At 48.4% G+C, this 21,224-nt stretch overlaps 1 protein-coding gene across 1 annotated transcript in view; it reads right to left on the minus strand.

The window, feature by feature from the left end:
• Positions 1-1,038: 1,038 nt before the first annotated feature.
• The window catches only part of CD9 (CD9 molecule), a 30,134-nt gene continuing 9,948 nt past the window's right edge, over positions 1,039-21,224 (minus strand). Inside the window, exons 2-8 of the mRNA XM_016221882.2 lie at positions 13,043-13,145; positions 6,170-6,267; positions 5,438-5,512; positions 3,699-3,797; positions 3,469-3,558; positions 2,714-2,797; positions 1,039-1,576 (exon numbers count right to left, since the gene is read on the minus strand). Of these exons, the coding sequence (XP_016077368.1) occupies positions 1,511-1,576; positions 2,714-2,797; positions 3,469-3,558; positions 3,699-3,797; positions 5,438-5,512; positions 6,170-6,267; positions 13,043-13,145 (615 nt within the window). The 3' untranslated portion in view covers positions 1,039-1,510. The remainder of the gene's footprint in view (positions 1,577-2,713; positions 2,798-3,468; positions 3,559-3,698; positions 3,798-5,437; positions 5,513-6,169; positions 6,268-13,042; positions 13,146-21,224) is intronic.

A 21,224-nucleotide genomic window follows, 5' to 3' on the forward strand; every position in this document is an offset into this window, starting at 1 on the left:
AGAAAGAACTCAAACTGAATCAAGGGGTGGAAAATAAAAACAGGCTTTGTATGCCTCTGTACTTATCCTCTCGAAGTGTTCATCTCCCTGTGGTAATTGCCTAAGTTTGAACTGCCCACTAGATTGCAGACATTCTGAGCAGGGCCACGTCTCCCACACTGGTGGCTTAGTGAGTGGTCGACCTGGTCAAGCTGAACTACCCTTCCCAGCACGCCCCTTCCTGAATGCTTCTGGTTAGAGTGGAGCAGGAGGAGATGCAGGAGATCCTTGTGGGAGGTCTGGAGGAGGGAAATGAAGCAGCAGCCATTTTGCAGCTCACACAAATTGTTGCTTTTGGGGGGCTCACTTCAGCTTCTCCAACCCCTGGCCATACTACAGATTCCCGGTCTCTGCAGGACACACACCACTGACATCAGAGGAACAAGAGCCTACACAGATTTGTCGTCTTGGTGGGCTTGTGCTTGTGATTTCCGGCTTCTTCTTGCCCTCTTCCCCCAATTCACACTCATCTGTCCTTCCTGTCTGCCCTGTGAGCCTCAGGCTCGTGTCAGACGCAAAGACAACTGTCTTACAGAGACTGCTTAGTGAGCTCCAATGATTGTGTAAAGTCAAATCCTTGTAGCAAATTCTCTCTCTCTCTCCATAATATTTCATATTCTGCTTCTTGGGTTAAACCCTGATGGGTACGTGCTCATTTATCAACCAACAAATATTACTTGATAACAAATAATGAGCAGCTACTATGCACCAGATACTAGGTGCACAGTGAATAAAACAAAGTCCCTGACATCATGGCGCCCGCAGTTTCTGCTGTATCCCCAACACACAACACACTGCTGTGAGTCCTGGTTGGGGTTCTAGTGCGTTGACTCTATTAACAGTATGTGAACTTGGGTCACAATCCCTTCACCTCACCTGGATTTCTTCATTAGTAAAGTAGGAAAACCAACCTTCCAACCTACTTCTCATATAAATGCAATTAAAGCAAATAGCAGGTAAAAGACATCTGAGAAATACATAGCTCTAAAAAAAAAAAATAAAGGGAGCCACAAAACCCCACCACCAGTCCAGGATATTGTCATAATCTTTTATTATGTATCAAATTGTCTTCAACATAAGTTACAATCTGATTAAGTTTGATAGACACTTTTAAAAATCTATTTAAAGACAAAAAAAATTCTCTTTATGTACAATATCTTTTGTCTAGAGTCTAGCAAATATAGTACCTTTCATTGCAGGATTTCTGCCTACCATAATAAGCAAAAACAAACAACCAAAAATTATAAACCAAAAGCAAACCAAATCCCTCAATCTCTCAACTATGAATATTGAATAAAGCATTAAAAAGATACACACAGAATAACTTTTTCTTTGTTTAGAAATGCAGAATGAATACTAAAAGTTAGTGTCAAAAAGGAAAAACAACAACAAAACAACAAAAATAAGACCCCAGGGAAGTAACCAACAAGCTTCAGGGGTGAGCTTTCCTGCTCAGGAGTGCAAGCTGACTCTAGACCATCTCTCGGTTCCTGCGGATAGTACAGCACAGGACTAAACTGAAGATCATGCCAAACACCTAGAAGACAGGAAGGAACAGGAGGAACAGGTTGGCTTTGCTGAGGGAAAGACATTGAGTCATTCAGGCCAAGACAAAGGACCAGGAGAGTGGTGACTGGGAGGCCAAATGGGTAAAAATGTCAAAGCAGGAGAATCGTAGGCTAGATAATGGGAGGGTCACCGACTGGTAGGATTCTGAGAGTCTGCAGCTACTTGCTAATGCAAACCCCACAAGCAACTTCCCTGTAGAACTTTCAGGGTGAGACAAAAACTCAGAGCTAAAATGAATGCTGAAATTCAAATATTCCAATAGCCCACACAGGCTGGAACTTTCGCTTCCACCTCTGTGTATTTGTGTGTTTTATATTCTATTTTAAAAGGTATTGTTATCTCTTTTACTGAAAGCTACTCCAAGCTTTACTTAGATGCAGATGAGAGGTACGAATAACCACTAAGAAAGGAAGCAATTCTTGCTTTTGGGGTAGTCTTGTGAGGGGCAGAGGAGGGTCAGGCCCCCTGCAGAGTTCTCATCACTCCCTATTGGGGAAAGAGGGGGAGACCCCAGGGGACCTCGTTGACCCTTGATGGATTCTGGGAGCTGATTACTAGAGAGCATATTATTTGACGCTTTCAAGCTTTCTTTTGGCTGTCCAACCTGGATGCCTTTCAGACTACAGGGGGAGGTGAAACAATTCACATCCATGTAGCTTTTACTGAACTACTTTCCTGGGAAAAAGAAGAGCAGGTGTATGATGAAAACATGTTTTGAAGATTATCCCAGGATAATTAACAGGTCTGAGGTGACCCAGGTCCTCGTGTGATCCTACATCCATGCACGGTCCGTGGACCAGCAGCTTTGGACCACCTTACATTTACCCCTTAATGGTTAAGAGAATGGGTTCTGGAGACACATCGAGTTCAACTCCCAGATGCTTCACTCACAAGCTCAGAGACTTTGATCAACTTTACTCAACTTCTCTGTCTCTCCATTCCCTAGCCTCTAAAATGGGAATGCTAAGAGTGCCCACCTCATAGGCATGGCGAGGATTCAACCAGTTGATAAATGTGTATAGCATTTAACACAGTGCCTGGCTAGAGCACACATTTAATCAATGTTAACTACTAAGAGAACCGTCCCCCGATCCTGGACACTCACCATCACCACGGCAATCCCGATGCCCACAGCTCCGATGATGTGGAACTTGTTGTGGAAGACCTCTTTGATGGCCTCAGGGCAGGGCTTAGGGGGACAAACCAAGACCCTGGTCATGCACGGTGCCTGCTCTGGGCACACCTCCTTCCTCCCACAGCATCCGTTTCACACCCAGAGCACTAGTGGTCCCAGAGAAAGGGGAGGGAACAGGAGTGCTCATGTGTCTTGGTTGGTGGATGGAAAGGAGAACCAAGAGAGATACAGGAGGTGGGTCCCAAATAATTGGGTGAGAAATCACAGAAGAAAGATTGGTAAGTCCCTGCTTTGGGTCTGTTTCTTGTCTGGGTTACATGTCATCATTCTGAAGTTTGGACATTAGCTCTAGCTTACAATCTTGAGCCATTTACAAAGCAAATGTCCGGGACTCTGAGCACACCTGTCCTTGATGCCTTGAATGCTGGGGGAGGCAGAACGCAGGGGCAGCACTGGGCAGTTTCAGGTGCCAAATCACCACAGGCAGCTAGAACACTTTGCTGTTTTCCTGGTCTGGCCTTTGTTTTGCTGTCCTTGAGAACACAGAGGCTCCAGGGCAGGGGAGAAATGAGGTGGCCACCCTGGGATCTTACAGGTGGAAGAAGTATTTATAAAGCGCTTGGCTACCTGCCCTCCTGGCACGGGAGGGCTACTTTCACTTCTACCCTTGTGGGATTTGCCCAGAGCAAGTGGGCAGGGGGACAAAATCTTGCTCTTCAATTTACCTTCACTTCAATGACTGCGGTTAGATCCTTTTTGGGGCAGATGTCCGAGATGAACTGCTCTATTCCCCCAGCCACGCCACAGCAATTCAACTGCAGAGAGAAGGGCAGGGATGGAGGTAAGAGAAACAACCAAAGAAGTGACTGAAATAGAGATGCACTGGTCTGGTAAAGCAAGTGCCCCTGTGCACACGTTCTGGGGACTGGTTGGAGTCTCTGCAAATAACACATACCGCATAGTGAATGGCTTTCAGTGTTTCCCGCTGGGGCTCGTCCTTGGACTTCAGCTTGGAGTAGGTGTCCCTGTAAAATTCCTGGAGCTCCTTAATCACCTGTGATGGACAGAGAGGAGAGAGCAGCAGAACAAATGAGCAAAGATGACCTGTTCTGTCGTCTTTATATTCAGTCGACAAATCCCTGTGCCCAGGAAATGTTACCGAGCAGACTGGCCTGCCCCGCCCTGCTACCCCTCGGCATCTCTGGGCCCCTTGCGCTCTTCCCCATTCTCTCGGAACCTGCTCCTGCCATCTTCCCTCCTCCTGCACCTACGGTTGGTCCCTTCAGCTCTGCTTGGCTCCTTCCCTTCTATCTACGCACAAAATGGAGTCTCCTCAATGTAAATAATAAAAAAAAAAAAAATCACTCCTGATTTGGTTAGTTCCTAAGGCTTTCATCTTCTTTCTTTCTTCACTCAAGGCTGTGTGACTTTTGGCAAATGAACCAAGCCCCTCTGCACATCACTTCCCGCATCTTTAGGATGATGCTATTAATCCCTGCCTGAGAGCTTATTGTGAAAATCTCAATGTGTCATGCACATTACTCAATGCTCAGGTGTCTTGGTTGGTGGATGGAAAGGAGAACTCAGGGAAATATAGGAGGTGGGTCCTAAACCCAATGACTATTTCTTGGTACAAAGTAAATTTGGAATATGTATTAGCTATTATAAAATAAAGGATATACTATCATCCTCCTGGAACTGTGTGTGTCCTAACTTAATGCGCCCCCCCCCCCCTTACAACATCAATAAACTGACCAACATCCAGCATTTCTCCTTCAGTATCTTTCATAATTATCCCCTCCTATTTCCATGACTGAAACTTCTACATCTGAATAATTAAATCTTTTTTTTTTTTTTTTAAATTTAAAACAGGGCTCCTGCATCTAGTGTTTCTCTTCTTTCCTCCCTCCTGCTAAACATGACAAACAGCCCTTCCTAAAACATTGTCTGATATGGCCCATCCTGGCCCATCACTCTTTGGTCTCCCCATGGAGCCCAAGCTGAGCTCTATTCAGACCCTTTCTTTGCCGGGAAGTACGCTGTCTCCCACCAACTTTCCTCCTGAAATCTTATTTCTCATTCAAGGTTCAGGTCAATGCTCTCTTCTCCATGAAGCCAGAGATCCCTCTTTCCCAGCCAATCCTTTCAAACCCATGGGACTTTTGGATGTAAGTGACTTCTACGACACTTATTTAATGCATGTCTTTCTGCCACACTAGGTGGCAAAGGTCCTTAAAGTGAGGACAACAGTCTGTGCATCTCCAGACCCTGCACGGCACTTGGCTCAGATTTATAGACTAGGCGAATGAGGAAGGGCTTCCAGCCCAGAAGCCGTGCTTCTTTAAGCAGTCTCTCCAGGGGAGTTGGGGAGGGGCTGCTGAGGTGTGAGACACACGCACAGATACACAGACCCAAGGATTATTTGCTGAACACCTACTATGTGCCAGCACTGTTCGGGGAACTGGAAGCAGTGGTTGGCACAATACCCGCCCAGAGTAGTATAAACGCTTATATTCCCTGCCCTGGGGAAGCTCGTGTTCTAGGGGCATGGGGGAACGTGGTGAAACAAGAGGCCTGGTGAAAGCTGATAAAGTGCCCAGCCAGGACACCCTTCCACTCTCATCACTTCCCTCCACAAACTCCCAAACCCATGTCCCCGGAGGCCCCAAGAGGTCTCACAGAAAAAAAACCTACCTCATCTTTGTGCGAATATCCCCAGATGGCCGCAGCTATTTCAAGGGCAAATATCACCAAGAGGAAGACAAAGAACTAGAAGGCAAAAAGGGGTGGGGTGAGGAACAATCCTAGGCGACAGAAAAATCAAAGGGTGTGCTGGAGAACAAGGAGGAATGGAAACCCTCTGGGAACCGGGCATCTGGGGACACGAATGGAGAGGTTCGCGTAACTGTGAGAGTTAAGCCCAGGCGAGGAGCGAAAGCTGTAGACGGAAAGGACTGGGTATTTCTAAGGAGTTAATTAGGAGTCAGCGATATAAAATACCATTGCTCACTCACAAAAACCACAGAGACTTGAGGAAATAAAGTGAGCACACTCTGGAGTTTGAGGAAAATTGTAACACATTTTTGAAACAAGAGAAGGCAAAGGTACCTGTGGATTCGGGGGAAAAAAGCAAGCGTGGCCCTCAAAAAAAGGAAAAACAAAGTCCTGGCATTTAGTCACCTGAGGGAAGTGATAAGATAGACTCCAGAGAGGCAGAGGGAGGCATCACCACAGGGGAAGAGGGCAAGACGGCTGCCTGCCCAGGAGCTGGGGTGGCCCAGAGCGGAGGGGCCCTGGGCGGGTGGGGCTGAGGACAGCTCAGCCCTTGGGGTACCCTGTTCACCTCATCCCACCCTACTTGTTCTATGGGATCTTGGGGGAAGGGGGCCCCAGAGTGAGTGCAGGGAACACAGAAGGGATACTCACCAATCCCAGCATGCACTGGGACTCTTGCACAGCCCCACAGCAGCCCAGGAAACCCACCAGCATCATGAGGGCACCGGCTCCAATCAGAATATAAACTCCTGAGGGGAGAGAGAGGACAGACAAGACATGGAGACATTCGTGTGGTGGCCCAGCTGTTTCCTGCAGTTCCTTCCCCCTATATGACTGTGCTGCCTTAACTCAGGGAAGAAGTGCCTCCTCCTTAAAAAGCGGCCCCTCCACCTTTGCTCTCAGGTCTCCTTCCCACTAGTCTCTCTTCTAGGACCCCTCACATCAAGTCCTCACTCCTACCTCACCCTCAGCCTTCCTGGAAGGTGCCTATTCCCCCTGAACTGGGACAAAGAATATCCTCGGGAACCCCCAGATTCTACTCAGGACACAAACTGGTTTAGTCTGTCACCTGTTTCCAGCTAGATTAATCCACTCATGCCCATTAAAACAGACCCTCCAAACTCGGGGTAAATTCCTGGGACTCTGATGAGTCTCTACTTGACAGAAGAGACTCAGAGCTAGCTTTCAGCAGCAAGGGGCTGTGAACACTCAGGCTGTCAGCTTTGCCTGCTTCCCAGAAGGGACAGCTGCTGTGGGTGGCAGCGAGGCATGTGCAGTTAGTAACACCCAAGGGCACATGTTGACAAACGTGGATAGGCCTAGTGCAAAGAAGATAGGCCTGGCATCAGGAGAGTTTTGATTTGGTCCTAACTCTGCTACTAAGTTCTGTGTGATCTTGGGTAAGACTTGGCCTCAATTTCCTTATCAGTAAAATGAGAGGTTGGCTGCTAGATAACTGAAAAAGATCCCCCACTATAGCACACTAAAGAGATCTTGCAGTTGCAATCAGTAACTCTAGTAAGGGTGAAAGGATAGATCATCTTGTTAAGGGAGGGGTGAGTGACACTGTTTCTATGCCCTCACTTTTAGTGACCAACGGAGAGGCGGCGGTGGGAAGGGCAGTGACTTCTACAATTTCTGACTATGCCCAACAAAAGACACATTCCTGGGACAGGGGACACCGTGGAGTATACTAGCCCTAGTCACCCCCAGGTAATGCCTAGAGGGGTGCATCTTGCAGTTATATTCTGGAGAAGTCACAGCTGTTCTGCAGGGAACACTCCCTTCCATGGCTCCCCCAACATGCAGGCCCCATGGAAAAATGGGCAGAGAAGTCCTGAGCCTCCCTATCTTCCAGGCATGTTTTACCCACCCTCAGAAGGGGCTCCTGAGAGCAGCAGTTCTGAAGCCCAGAACACCTGGGTTTAAAAGCCAGCACCGTCACACTGGGAAAGCCATTTAATCTCTCTGTGCAACACCTTTCTTTCTTTTTTTTTCAATCAAGTGGCATTAAAAAAAAATAGATATTTTTATTGATTTCAGAGAGAGAGGAAGGGAGAGGGAGAGAGAGAAACATCAATGATGAGTCATTGATTAGCTGCCTCCTGTGTGCCCCCTGCTGGGGATCGAGCCCGAAACCCGGGCATGTGCCCTGACTGGAAATCGAACTGCGATCTCCTGGATCCTAGGTTGAGGCTCAACCGCTGAGCCACGCAGGCTGGGCTCTGCAACATTTTTCTATCTGTAAAACGGGGATGGTAACTGTCCACCACGAGGTGGTTGTGAGAATTAAGTGACATGTCATCAAAACGTGCACAACAAATGCAAGCTACTGTTAATCTTAAAAATGCAAAGGATGAGTGATAATTATTAACCACAGTGCTAAATTTTTATATACTTGCTGATCCCTCCCTGCTAAGTGGGACCAGGGCAACTTTCCTGAAGTAGGGGCTGAAAGTGAGAGAATCTATGGTATTTCCACACAATGCACAACAGGATACTGCAGTGAGAATCCTTGGCAGGTGTCAGTGATTTCATTGGCACACATCTGTACCCCTACTATGGGGTCAAGGCTTTGCAGGCAACAAACCACGCAGCCTGAAGCTCACGGGCAGCATGGAGCACAGTGCACACAAGAGAGCATTTGTGTCTCTTCTCTCTTTCCCTCACATCTGTCGTGATGTCAAGTCACGTGGTTTTACTGGCAAACCCCTATGTTGTATGAATATGGGTATTGTTCCCGTGCATGCCTGGCCCAGACTGGGCAAGGGGACAAATGCAGCTTGTCCTTGAGTCAAGTCCCATCCTCCCAGGCAATCCCATACTGTGGGGCCCCAGGCTACACTCAGAGAGGCAGTGCAGCCCCACGCCTAGGCTCCGTGGAGGAGGGCTCTGACATGGGGACACCAGTGCACAGTGACAAGGCCCAGTTTCTCTCCATCTCATTGGGAAAAGACTATGAAGGATGAGTCACTCCTTTGAGCTCCATAGAGGGGGCTGAATAAATAGGGGGTATTAAGAGATCAAAAGGATTTACAAGCACACGAAACCCATTGAGTGGGAATGAACAGACTGACACGTCTTCTCTAAGTCCATATCTGAGTTGGTAAGCCTGGAGACCCTGGCAGAAGTCAGGGGGTTGGGTGGGCAGCATCAGGGAGCTGTGATGGGAAAGAGCATTTCCAGTTTAAAGAGGCAGAGAGAGAGAGAGAAAGAGAGAGAGAGAGGGAGAGAGAGAGAGAATCCTCCTAATGGGCCCCAGTTAATATGAGATAGTCACTCTCGGGCTTTGTGAATGGAGACTTTAGGAGGGCAAAGGGCGCTGCTGGCTTTAGATCCTGCTCAAGCAGCTGCAGATCTGGGGTGTTTGGGCTTCCTCCCCTCCAGCTCCCATGCAGCTGCTTACGGGGATTTTAGCAGCAGCTACAGGACAGCTCATCTGCAAGACGCCCCCTGGAAGCCACGGGAGTGGGCTGCTGTTAAAAGGACCATCCATCCAGGGGTTCCCCTTACAAAGCTCCTCCTATCCTCTACCCAGCTCGTTAGCAAGGGCTGGCCATGGCGGATGACAAAGCGTTCCCATTTACAAAACAAGTGAATGTGGGCTTTCTGTCTGACTCATGGAAAAAGTTATTCGTCACGAAGCCTTCTCTAGGATTACTGTATTAATTTGCTTAAGGGCTGTTTATTCTGCCTATTTTAGGCTGACATTATAGCTAGTTTTTTAAAAAGCCCTTGGTGTAGCAGTGGCAGGTACCAGAGTGTCCCTTACACCAGAAACAGGGCATTCTTTTTCACCTGTTTATCGGGACTTTCAGCTTTGGCTGGGGAGGACACGCCAGCCTCTGTCACCACCTCAACCCCATCTTGCAAAAAGCATTCACCACACCTATTTGTGTGGAGAGCAAAACCCAGCAGAGCTTCTGACCTCCACTTGCTTAGAATAGTTTATTATCTCCAACATAACAAACATAACATAACATAACATAACATAACATAACATAACATAACATAACATAACATAACATAAGAGTTAGGGTTACCAGGAAACCTAACTCTGCTCCCAACGGGTCTCTTGTTCCCTCTCCACCCCACTGATGACCGTTCTCATTAATGAGCACCACCGTCAACCCCATGTGCCAAGCATGGACTTCTCTGCCTCAGAGAGGTGTGGGTGTGTATTTTCTGCCAGTTTCAGGATGGGGAAGACGAGGCACAGACCAACAAAACAAGCTGCCCCAGGTCACAAGCTGGAAACAGGGAAGTCAGCTGACTGCAGGCAATGCTGTATGTCCTGGAAATCGTCAGGCACCATGTCATAGAAGGGGGACGGTCCTTGGGAGTGTGGATATCTATGGCCTCTAGTTCACACCCCCCCACCTCCCATATACCCTCATCCAGAGGCTATGTTCTGGGAGGACATCAAGGAGTTAAGAAGGGCTGCTGGCCTGAGACCAAGAAAATGAAGTTCCCCAGTGTGTTTGCAGCCTGGGATTATGGATACTGCTGACAGGCCGAATCTCCCAGGGCCTGAACTGCAGAGAAGGCCCATATAAGGCTGTCTGTCAGCTGTTCTGCTTCACTATGGACTGTTCTGAATGTTGGCAAGTTTCTTTTACACTCGCTTCTCGGTCTGGCTATGCGTTCTTTCTCTACTTTGAAAGCTGTGATCCTTCAGGTTTCCTGATGGGTCAGCTGCATGTTCAGGCTGGCCTGTGGGTTGCCCTACAGATGGTTACTGCCCTCGCGAAAGGGATGGTCACCTCCTGATGTTGGGAATAGCGACCAGGGTGGAGCTGGCACTCTGCTCGAAGAGGGGTGATGGGTCAAGGCTAGTGTCACAGTCCAAGTGGGAAGGGGACACAGTGTATGAAGCCTCCTCAGCCCTTTGTCCCTGGATGACAACTGTTCAGTTTCTCAAAGCACTCAGTGAAGGGCAGGAAACAGCTAGACCCAACTGGCCACCCAGCTGACTGATGTTCTAGTGTCACTTTTGTCATCCTCAGTTCCCTGGGCTTCTGCAAACTGAACAAAGTCTTCAAAGCTGAGCCCTTTCCCAGGCAGGGGGTCCAATTGCAAAGGGTCCATTTCCTCTGTTAGAGCTTAAGGTGGCAGTGGCCACTGGCCCCCAACTAGGGACTGCTATGTCTCTTTGGGATTGTGTCTTCAAATCCCTATCCTAGTCACTAAAGGTAGGGCCACTGGCCATGGGGGGGCTGGAGGTGGGGAGGGCCTGCAATGACCTTGGATACCTGAATCCTGTCAGGTTCCCAGAGGCAGATCCTGGCTCCCCAAACAATGTGCTTATCACTGTCCTGCCACTCCACATGACTTTCCCACCTGTCTGTCACCTGCTGGCTGGGGCCACCGACACTTGGGGTTTCTCTCCTCCAACTATAATTTGGGCAAAGTCAAAGGCCAAAAGGGCCCCTGCCCTGCCCCCACCCCTGGGACATGTCCAGTCAGTGTAGATATTTTCCATTCCTGCATAGGGGAGGCCTACTCACAATCTAGCACAGGTAATATAAGCAGCAACTTTCACAGGACTGGGTAAAAGACTAGCCCTGTCTTTGGAGGGTATGCGCATGGACAGGTTATTTAACTCTGTAGGCCTTGGTTTCTTCATCAATGAGATGGGAATCACTCCATGTCTCGTAAAGAGTTCCCAGGATTACGTTTTTAGGGAGCAGGTCTCCATAGTGCCCTGTATGAGACAGTATGTATGAGACAGTGATGACACCCAGAGAAGGGGCTATTGGGGGAGTATGGGAGCCAGGAACCCCTGCAGAGAACAATGGGAGATGCCGGGGGGCTCTCCTTAGGACATCTGCTTGGAATGGATGCCTGGCCTCCACATTCCTCCAGCAAATCTGCTCTTCCTGGTCTTCCTGCAGATGGTTCCCAGCTCCCTGGTGTGACATGAGGTGACAGGACACCGAGTGCTCATGGTCTCCCCTCAGCACCCCCACCCCACCCCCGCCCTCCAGCTCCGCAGGCAGCATTCCAGGGCTGCTGCAGACTCACAAAAAGCAAGCTGTTGCTAAAACAAGTCAGGGCACTATGAAGACCTGCTCCCTAAAAACTCTGTGCACAGTTTTAAAAAAACCCCATGCGTTGTGCTTTTCTTCCTTTCACTTTTTTTCTCACAATACGGAGGCACACCCTAAAAAAACCCCAACTAAGGACAACAATGAAAAATAATAAAAGCAGGAAAACCACCCTGGCCAGTGTGGCTCAATGATTATAGAGTCAGCTTGTGCACCGAAGGGTCTCCAGTTCGATTCCAGGTCAAGGGCAAGTACCTTGGTTGCAGGTTCGCTGCCCACTCCCGGTCGGGGCGTAGTGGGAGGCAACCAGTCGATATATTTCTCTCACATCGCTGTTTCCTCACCCCCCCCCCCCGCCCTGCTTGCCTTCGCCCTACTCTCTCCGAAAAGTGATGGAAAAAATATCCTCAGGTGAGGATTAAAATAATAATAATAATAAAAAATAAAAGTAGGGAAACCATCCACAGAGCCCAGGGGCCATGGAACCAAGCGGGCTTGGCGGACCTGTCCAAGGCTGGCCCCTGGAGGTGGGAAGGGGGTCTGCACACGGGTAGCTGCCCCATTCTTCCTGAAGGTCTGGGCGATAAGTCTCTTCAGACAGTTTTCTTCATCTTTTTTTAAAAATAACTTCTTTGGTGGGCGGGAAGGAAGTGACCAAACTTACACTGAGCCTAATGACATGACAACCACCATCCTAAAAATAGGGGTTGCTTTTGTTTCTCGAAAATGAAATGTTTCCTATTCCTAAACCAGGCAGAAAGGAGAGCTGCAGATTCTGTGTCGGCCCAGAACACCGGCAACTGCGTTTGACAGGCCTTGGTGCTCCCACTCGTTTTAGGGAGGCATTTATGTGGTGATACAGCGGTGAAAAGTGACAGAATGATGCTAGAAAAATGCTAAGGAGCCTGTGTGTACAAAGAAACCTGCTAAGTCAATTCTTGCTTAAATTGGAAAGCTTTTCCCTAAAGCAGAAGCACTTGGCCTTTGCACCAGCACCGGGGGTCCAGAGGGCTGGTGTCTCTTCTAGTGTGTCTCTTACTAATTTTCACTGTTCTTACCCAGGAGGCAGGTCCTTTGGGTCTCAGAGCCCCTATCTGAACAGTGGGGAGGAGTGATCTCTCCTTTTCCTGGCACTGTGGATTCCCCAGGACAAAGTTTTTTGAGTTCAGGAGATGATTAAGCTTGAGAAGACATGAAATGAAGAGGGGGTTGTGGACCAGAACAGAGGTTCTTAAACTCTCAAGAGTGGCAGCAACTTTGGTGGAGCCAACTTCACATCAGAGAATACTCAAAAGGCCAGACTTAGTCAGCAGGAAAAAAGAAACCACATCAGTCAAATGCAAATTCATGTGCACAACTACACAAAAGCAAGGCTTAAAGGGACATGACTGGCCGATGTGGCCAGAGCAAACGTCTTTCCCAAGGCCAAGTCCCTTCCTCCACAGTGGGAGGAAGAACCAAGTTTCCCCATGCTCACCTGTGTAGAAGCTGGAATGAGTGTTTTCTTGCTCGAAGATGCTCTTGGTCTGAGAGTCGAATCGGAGCCATAGTCCAATGGAAAGGACTGCAATCCCGGTAAGCTGCAAGAAATACAGGATGTTGGCATTAATTCTGGCTGCCAGGGAGAGCATGGGCCCTGAGAGTCGAAGATGAGACCACACTTGGTCTCTGCCCCTCACCCATATACCTGAAGTAGCAGTAGCCTGGGGATGGGAGTTGGGGATCAATCCATTTGCTAAAAATATCAGTAAGCTTGGAAAAAATAATTACCTACTAGCAATACAGCAGTAGAATGGTTACTTTATATGGACAATGGAATATTATACAGCAGTGGAAATGAACCGACAATATCAATATGCAATACTATGAGCGCATCTCATGATATTAAACAAATGAAGAACCACAAAATACAATTGATATGACTCCATATAGTTAAATACTACTCTACTGTTGAGGGTATATATAGATGACAAAGGGAAAAGAAAAGGAAATGATTATTATAAAGTCAAGTGGTGATGACCTGTAGTAGGAGGGAGGAATTTTTCACAAGGGAAGAGCACTTGGGGGGCTTTGGGGTACTGGCAATATTCTAGCTTTTGACTTGGGTGGTGGGGACATTGATATTCACTTCATAGTTATTCTTTAAACTGTTCATGTTTTATGCTCTACTTTGTGTATATACTATACAATAAAAGAAAAAAATTGCTCAAAGGGCACACCCATGCACCAAGAAGGGCAACTTTGATTCCTATTAGACCTCAGAGTCCCCCCTAGCTTGCCCACATTTGGTCCTTTCCCTTTCCACACAGGGAAACCTTACAAGCTGACCTTTTAGGTACCTGCTTCCTCAAGAGTGATCCTTATAAACATCAGACAAGCAACTTCCAAGTAATCTTCCAATCTTATGCAAATCCTATTTCATAGGTGGGCAAGTTCAGATACTGGACCATATTGGGCAGACTTTCCCAATAAAGAACCAAACTGAGGTGCCAAATCCTGGCCTGGTGCCATTGAACTAGATGCCTGTGGAGATGGCCTCCTGCCAAGCCCTCTCCTCACCCCCAGGGCCAGCTGAGCTCCATCTCTCATGCTCGTACCAGGGCTTGCTGGGGAGTGACTCAGGCTGCAGTGTACCAGCCAGCTGGACGCCTGAGGGGGTGGGCTCTGGGCCAACGCCCAGGCACCAGGTTTCGCCAGCCCTCCCTTCTCAATAGAGATGCCCTATGCCAGAGCCCTGCTCTTCAGGAACCTTGGTTGTCTGCTCTCGGAGCAGAATTGGGGAAGGAAACACAGCTGGCTCCGGAGAAATGGAAGAAGCGGTAATAGATCTGTCTCAGACCTAAAACCTCGCCGTAAGACGGGGGGAAGGGAGGTCAGGGGCAGGACTGGTCGCACCTGGTTCACCAGAGGAATGAGCCCTGCTGACTTTTTTGACTGGATCACTGAGTTAATTGGCCTGAGGAGATGCTGTGTAAGTCATTAGCTGCCCCATTTTCTGTAATACTATTGGAGAAATTGCTTCAGTTGGCTGGGTCACGATGGCTGGGGGTCACAGGGCCATGAAATGGGTATAACTGGCACCACTTAGTAATGGCTTCCATAGTGGTGGGGGCAGCACTATTTAAGGAGTGCAGAGGACTTCTGAGGAGGACGCACTTTTTGGTGTGGCGCAGAAGGGCTCCCCAGCCTCCTACCTGGCTCTCACCCCCAGCTACTTGAACACTGGAAGAAACCAAGTGGGAAGGGACCAGCAATAACAAAAAAAGCCCGATGACCTTTAAAAAAGGGCATCCAGTCAATGATTAAGGGGCTCCATAAAATAAGAAAACAGGGTCTGGAGGCCAAGAAGTTTGTTTTTTTAAAATATATCTTTATTGATTTCAGAGAGAGGAAAGGAGAGGGAGAGAGAGAGAGAGAAACATCAATGATGAGAGAGTCATTGATCGAGCCCGCAACCGGGGTATGTGCTCTGACCAGGAATCAAACCCTGATCGCCTGGATCCCAGGTCGACGCTCAACCGCTGAGCCATGCCCGGCCGCGCGAGGCCAAGAAGTTGATGGTCCCCTCCCAGGTTAATAACGGACATGTGGCAGGAATGTTGGCCATACAGTTGCCATGGCTGCTACTTTACTCTCACCCATCACTGCAGGATCTGAGCAGGTTTGATGCAGATACTCAGTTAGACAATTCCCTGCTCATAGAGCCCTCGAAAGGGACAGAGACCTGCCCAAGATCACCAACTGGTCTGGTGGGGACAGAAGTCAAAAGTCCAGTGCCTCTACTCCCAGACTCAGGCCCTGCTCTTGTCTGATTACCTCTCATTTCTAATTACAGCCAAAGGGAAACATTCTGGTTTTGCTGAGAAAAACTCCTTTGTCTTTGGGCTACAAGTGGTCTCATCCATTTGATAGTGCAGGAAGAAAAAGGATAGTTTTTCCCTATTGTTTTACTGGAAAGTTTCTTCATTTCTTCAAAGAATTCATTTTCTTCTTAGGAGATGGGCCATGAGAAAAACACGACACAAACCAAATTGACGACATTCTATGAAATACTTGACCAGAACTTCTTAACATAGTCAAAGTCATGAAAAATAAGGAAAGGCAGAAACTGGCATAGACTAGAGATGAGAGACATGACAACTGTCATGTGTTATTGTGGAGAGGATCCTGGAACTAAAAGTGTATATATATCTGATATAAACAAGGGGGGCCTTGCCCTGGACAGTGTGGCTCACTTGGATGAGCATCATCCCATGTACCAAAAGGTCACTGGTTTGATTCCCAGTCAGGGTACATGCCTGGCTTGTGGGCTTGATCCCTAGTAGGGGGTGTGCAGGAGGCAGCAGACCCATGTTTCTCTCTCACAATGATGTTTCTCTCTCTCTCTTCCCCTCTCTAAAAAAAAAAAAAAAAAAAAAGGTGGAGCCTCTTTCAAGGCTTCCTGTCTCCTTCAAAAACCTGCTCCATTAATCCACCTTTTTCCTGCCTCTGCACTCTGTCTCTGCCCCTGTTTCATCTTTTGCCAACACAGATGTCTGCCTATCCTAAAACAGAAAACAAAGCCTCTCTTCCTTCAACCTCACTCTGAAAGGCTGCGGACAGCTCTGAAGGCTTTTGCTCTGTCTTCACACTGTCTGATCTCTCAGCAGCACGATAGCCTTCACACCTCTGCCTCCTCCTCACCTGCTCCGTGGATAGGATCACTCAGTTTCCCAAACACGTCTCGTGTGCTCCTGCCTCTGCTCATGCAAGTCCCTCCTCCTGACCACCTAGGCCTGTTGTTTCTCCACCAAGATGTCCTTGGTCTCCTCTCAAGGTAAGTGCAATCCTTCAAGTTCCATATTTGTTCTCTGCAGCACCCCAAACTCTCCCTTCTCATGCGAGTGCTGGTTTCACGTCTCTAACTAAGAGCTTATGCTCCTTGAGGGCAGGGCCACTTACTCATTTCCGTAGCTCCCCTGCCCCATCCTTTGGACAAAACAGTCATTAGTAAATAATTATTCCACAAATAAACAATCACTTCGATGAAAGAGAATCTCTGAAAACTACTGGAATTTCCTATCCTGGTCCTCTCCCCTTGGACAAGCCTCCTTTCTCATCTGGCTTTTCATACAGACTTGCCTTCTAATATCTCACAAGAAAGGCCAGAAACTACAAAGAACAATAGCTTGCCCGGAGAGAACACTGAGGAAAATCCACAAGGGTAGGTGGTGAATGTCACAACGAGATTTAGGGGCAAGTCCACATAAAGTCTTTTGAAAGTGAGGGTTTATAAAAAGTCCCTGACCTGCTGTTCCCCACTCCCCCTCGCAAGACCCCAGTTAGATGATCATGAAACACAGGTAACCCTGTTGCCTGGGGCCCATGGCAGCTTCCGGAAGCAGGAAACTCAGCACTTCCCCAAGGGCAGGCCCACAGTGAGCAGTTTCCTGGTCTCCTCTCTTGCCACCGTAAACAGTGCGCTGACGGCACCCACGCAAAGACCAGGATCTCAGTGAGTCACACCACAATCTCGCTACAGCGACAGGCCCAGAAATCGCACGTTAAAACACACCTGGAGTTAGAGGAAACGCCTCCAGTTCCAAAGGAGGGTTGAAAACAAATCAAAGAGTAATGCCGCTTAGGGGCACCTGGCTGCTGTGGACCCCACGCCCAAGTCTGCAAAACTGGTTCCAGTTAGAACCTGAGGAGCTATTTACAAAGAGGTGGCCCTACTGATGGAAACGCTTAAAGCAAACGTGCAGAACGATGAGGGGGTGACAAGGCGGAGAGCAGCTGGCCGATGAGATGTTTCTGTGTGCGTGTGTGTCTGTATCCCGCGCCTCAGGCGGAAAGAAGCGTGTCTGCCTGCAAGGCAAATCCCACTTCAGCGAAAATTCCTCTCGTGGCAAATGAATTGGGTGGTCTTGGTGAGAACCCCACCCTTCCCTCTAGGTCCCTTCTTTCCTCTGTAATATGACCTGACTGGTCACAATTTTTTTTTTTAAAAGGACAAAATACTCATTACGCGCTCTCTCTCCAGCTGTCTCAGAAAGCTCAGCGAGTGGAGAGCAGCTCCTTCTCCACAGTGGTTTCTCTGTGAGGCCGGCTTCAGACTTGTGGTCACAGCTGCCACTTTGGGAGGGGTCGGAGGTGGGCAGTGGTGACAGTATGGGGTCGGGAAGATGGGAGCACTTTCTTTTTTATGTCCCATTGTCCTCCTGAAAAAGCCATGGCTATTTGGTGAACCTGTGGTCAAAGAGATGCTGCAAAATTTTTCAGTAAGGGGCAGGTGACCTTGACTCCATTACCTGTCACTTGCATGCCTGTGTCACCCAGGGCCTGGTTTACACAGGGTGAATGTCAGAATCACACGGGGGAAGTCTAACACGCACCCACCTCAGCTCCATCCCAGGGAGTCTAGGTTCCCAGGTGATTCAGGTGACTCTGCTGCACAAGCCTGTCGAGAGGAGCTGTGCTAGTCAAAGGGTGTGGACTCGGGGCTAATTCTGGCACTGCCACATGTATGTCACTAAACACTTTCCTTAGCTTCTTTGAACCTTAGCATTCTCATTTATTAAAAAAATATATTGTAGGATATCTGTCCTGCCTTTGACCTAGGCTGAAGGTGAGGATTCAACGAGGCAATGCATACCAAACACTCTGAAAACTGGGAAGTGCTATAGCCAGCCGGATTCTGGGAGAAAAAATGATGACAACGATCATAATGACCCTTGAGAAAGACACGAGACGACAGTGAGGCAATTCATGGCACTTGGCGGACGTCAGTTGTGTGTCCTCCTGTGATCTGAGGAGGTGGCTGGGCGGGAACGAGGCAATTTAGGACACTGGGGTTCTATTTTCTGGTTTCTGTGAGAGCCAGTGAGTGTTGTGTGGTGGGGGAGGTAGATAAATTTACTTTCTTCACACCCAGACGTGGTCTCCAGAGCTCTGCAAGGATCAGATGGGAACGGCCAAAGGAAAGTGGGGAAGGGAGGTTAAAGAGAGATTGTTGGCTAAGACTAGAGGCCTCTGTCCTTCCTTGGATCATGGACTGCTTTCTGTGGCTGAATGGACCCTACAGAAAGGAGTTATTAAAGGAGCAGGTCACAGAGAGGGAGGGGATTTTACCTCTTTACTTCCTTCAGTAAGATAGGTATCAGCCTCGGGTTTTTTTTGTTTTGTTTGCTTGTTTTTAATGTACTGGACTTAGGAGACCTCTCAGCGTGGTTGCCCACAGTGCCCAGAAGTCAGCAAGAGACTGAATTACGAGGATGTAAGTTTCCCTTACCAGCCTTTTCTGGGCCCAAAATACCAGTCAAGCTCTAAGAAAGCCTCAGAAGCGGAGACGAGGGCCTCTATGTTCACACAGGCTTCAACAGTTAAAAACAAGTCAGGCCACCCAGACCTGTGGGCTCCGGGCCTCACCCATCTCCATGGCAACCCTGGCTCACCACTGAATGCCAAGCCTTGGATGGGCTGATTCACTGTCAGGAGGCTGGGCCCGGCACTGCCAGCAAGAACAAACAGGCGCCCAGGCGCCCAAGCCCCACCGCCTCTTCTAATTCCCTCCCATATCCTCCCCCAACTCCTCCCCCAAATGAAGGCAGGAGCGGTCGTCTTAGGAAGGGCAAAGCCACTTGGGCAGGAGTCCTCAGAGTCCTCCCTTATCCAGTCCTACCACACAGTAAAGCAACCACAAAAACCAAACTCCACTCTATTCAGTAGCAAAACTGCCATGGTTTGCTTTCATCAAGGATCACAAGTAAACTGTTAGTTCACAGCAACATTTGAAGATATCAACCAGGAATACTACTAACTTTAGTTTTATTGAGTTGAAAAGCCCCAGAAATCACGATTCTGGAGAACAAGTCCCCCAGTGAGTATGATCTTCCTGGGTCATTTTGTCCCTCTAGGCAACTTCTGCTCTTGGGGCTTCTACTGAGCTCCCCACTTTAGGGCAGGGTGCAAATCTACAGAAACTAGAATCCTCAAAGGCCACTGGGGAACTTTTTTGTAGGCCAGTGGTCCTCTAGTGTGGTCTCCAGACCAGCTGCAGCAGCAGCACCTGGGAACTTGTTAGACATGCAAATTAGCTGTCCCCATCCCAGACTTATTCAAGGAGAAAGTTGAGTGTGTGTGGGGGGGCATCAATCTGTTTTAACAAATACCCCCGGATGATCCTGATGCTTGCTCAAGTTTGACAACCACTGCTCTAGGTCTTCATATAAACACAGAACAATTGGGAAGACATGAAAAAGCTCTCTCTGGGGGTTCTGAACCCAGAGACCAGCTTTCTAAGTGCCAGTGCAGAAGGGCAGGCGGCCCTGGGGTGGGGGTGTGAGCTTTCTCTGGGCTCAAGGGTCCTGTGTGTGTCAGGGAGAGCTCACAGGCTCAGGCCAGCAGGAAGCAGAATTTCACCATCCCACTTTACACTGGGGAATCTGGAGAGTGTGGCTCAAAGGCCCTGCCTAGCACTATAAAGCCATGACTCAGACTAAGGCCCACCTTGAACTGCTGCACGGTGACAGTGAAGGGGGAGGATACAGGACAGTTAAGCAGGGAGGAAGCAAGACAGACACTGGGTGGACAACTCCACCTTGAACCCACTGAGTCTGGGAAGTCATAGTAAATGGTTCAAGTTAGAACCTGCATTTGGCTTCTAAAAGTACATTCATCACACAGGTTCAGTCCTGCAAATGCTCCTCTCCAAGAAGCCAAAATGACTCCTGCAACGTCTGACGCAGGACCCCTTGGTAAAAACTTTGCCCTGATTTCTGCAGCCTGTGTTCTCCCTATGCCAGGTCATGTATGGGAGTGGCCTCTTCCCCAAACCATCCTAAATTCTAAAGAAAAAAAATTTAAAGACTACACGCAGAGGCTGATGGTAAATGACTTTGTAGGTTATTTAGTTTTAGTGTTAACCTAACTTCTGGCAAGCTTTTCTGTCCATTAGCAACCCCTCCAGACTCTAGGGAAAGGGAAATAAACAATATAATAATAGTAGCAATTATTATCTGTGTGTGTCCCACATAATAGGAGGTGATTTACATATATTATCTTATCTAATCCTCTAATCACTCTTATTTTATAGATGAAACAGGCTCTGAGAGGTTCAACAACAATTCACTGAAAAAGACCCAGCCAGCAGGAGCCAGAGCCTCACAGTGGACCATGTGGACAGCTCAGCTACTCTTCTGGGCACTGTGCTGCCAGGTGAAGGGGAAGAATGGGAAATCCTAAGAACTTTTCTTGAGAAAAAAGAGAGTGGTCCGGACGTTCTGAATTTGGCAAAATGCTGACCTAATCCTTAATCTGCCTGCTGCAGTGAGGTGATTCAGATTCAGGGCGTCAACCCCAGCCGAGGGGCAGGCAAGAGGCAGAGGGGGTCCCAACCACTAACTTCTCTATTGGGTTTCCCTTTCTCCCTCTGTTGAGTCTGGGAGGTGGTGGTTTCAAGCCCACAGTCACTGGGTGCCAAGGACAATGCACCCTTTCGGGCCAGCTCTCCCTTCTTCTATTTTCTTCCTATGGTGTCCACATAGAAGCAATGGTAACTGGCTCTGCCCCAGAATCGTGATTTCTGGGGCTTTTCAACTCAATAAAACTAAAGTTAGTAATATCCTGGTTGATATCTTGACACCTGCTTCAAGGGTCAAGAAAGTTCTAGATAAGAGGGA

Source organism: Miniopterus natalensis, chromosome 2 (genome assembly GCF_054644295.1).
Source record: "Miniopterus natalensis isolate mMinNat1 chromosome 2, mMinNat1.hap1, whole genome shotgun sequence".
NCBI lineage: Eukaryota > Metazoa > Chordata > Mammalia > Chiroptera > Miniopteridae > Miniopterus > Miniopterus natalensis.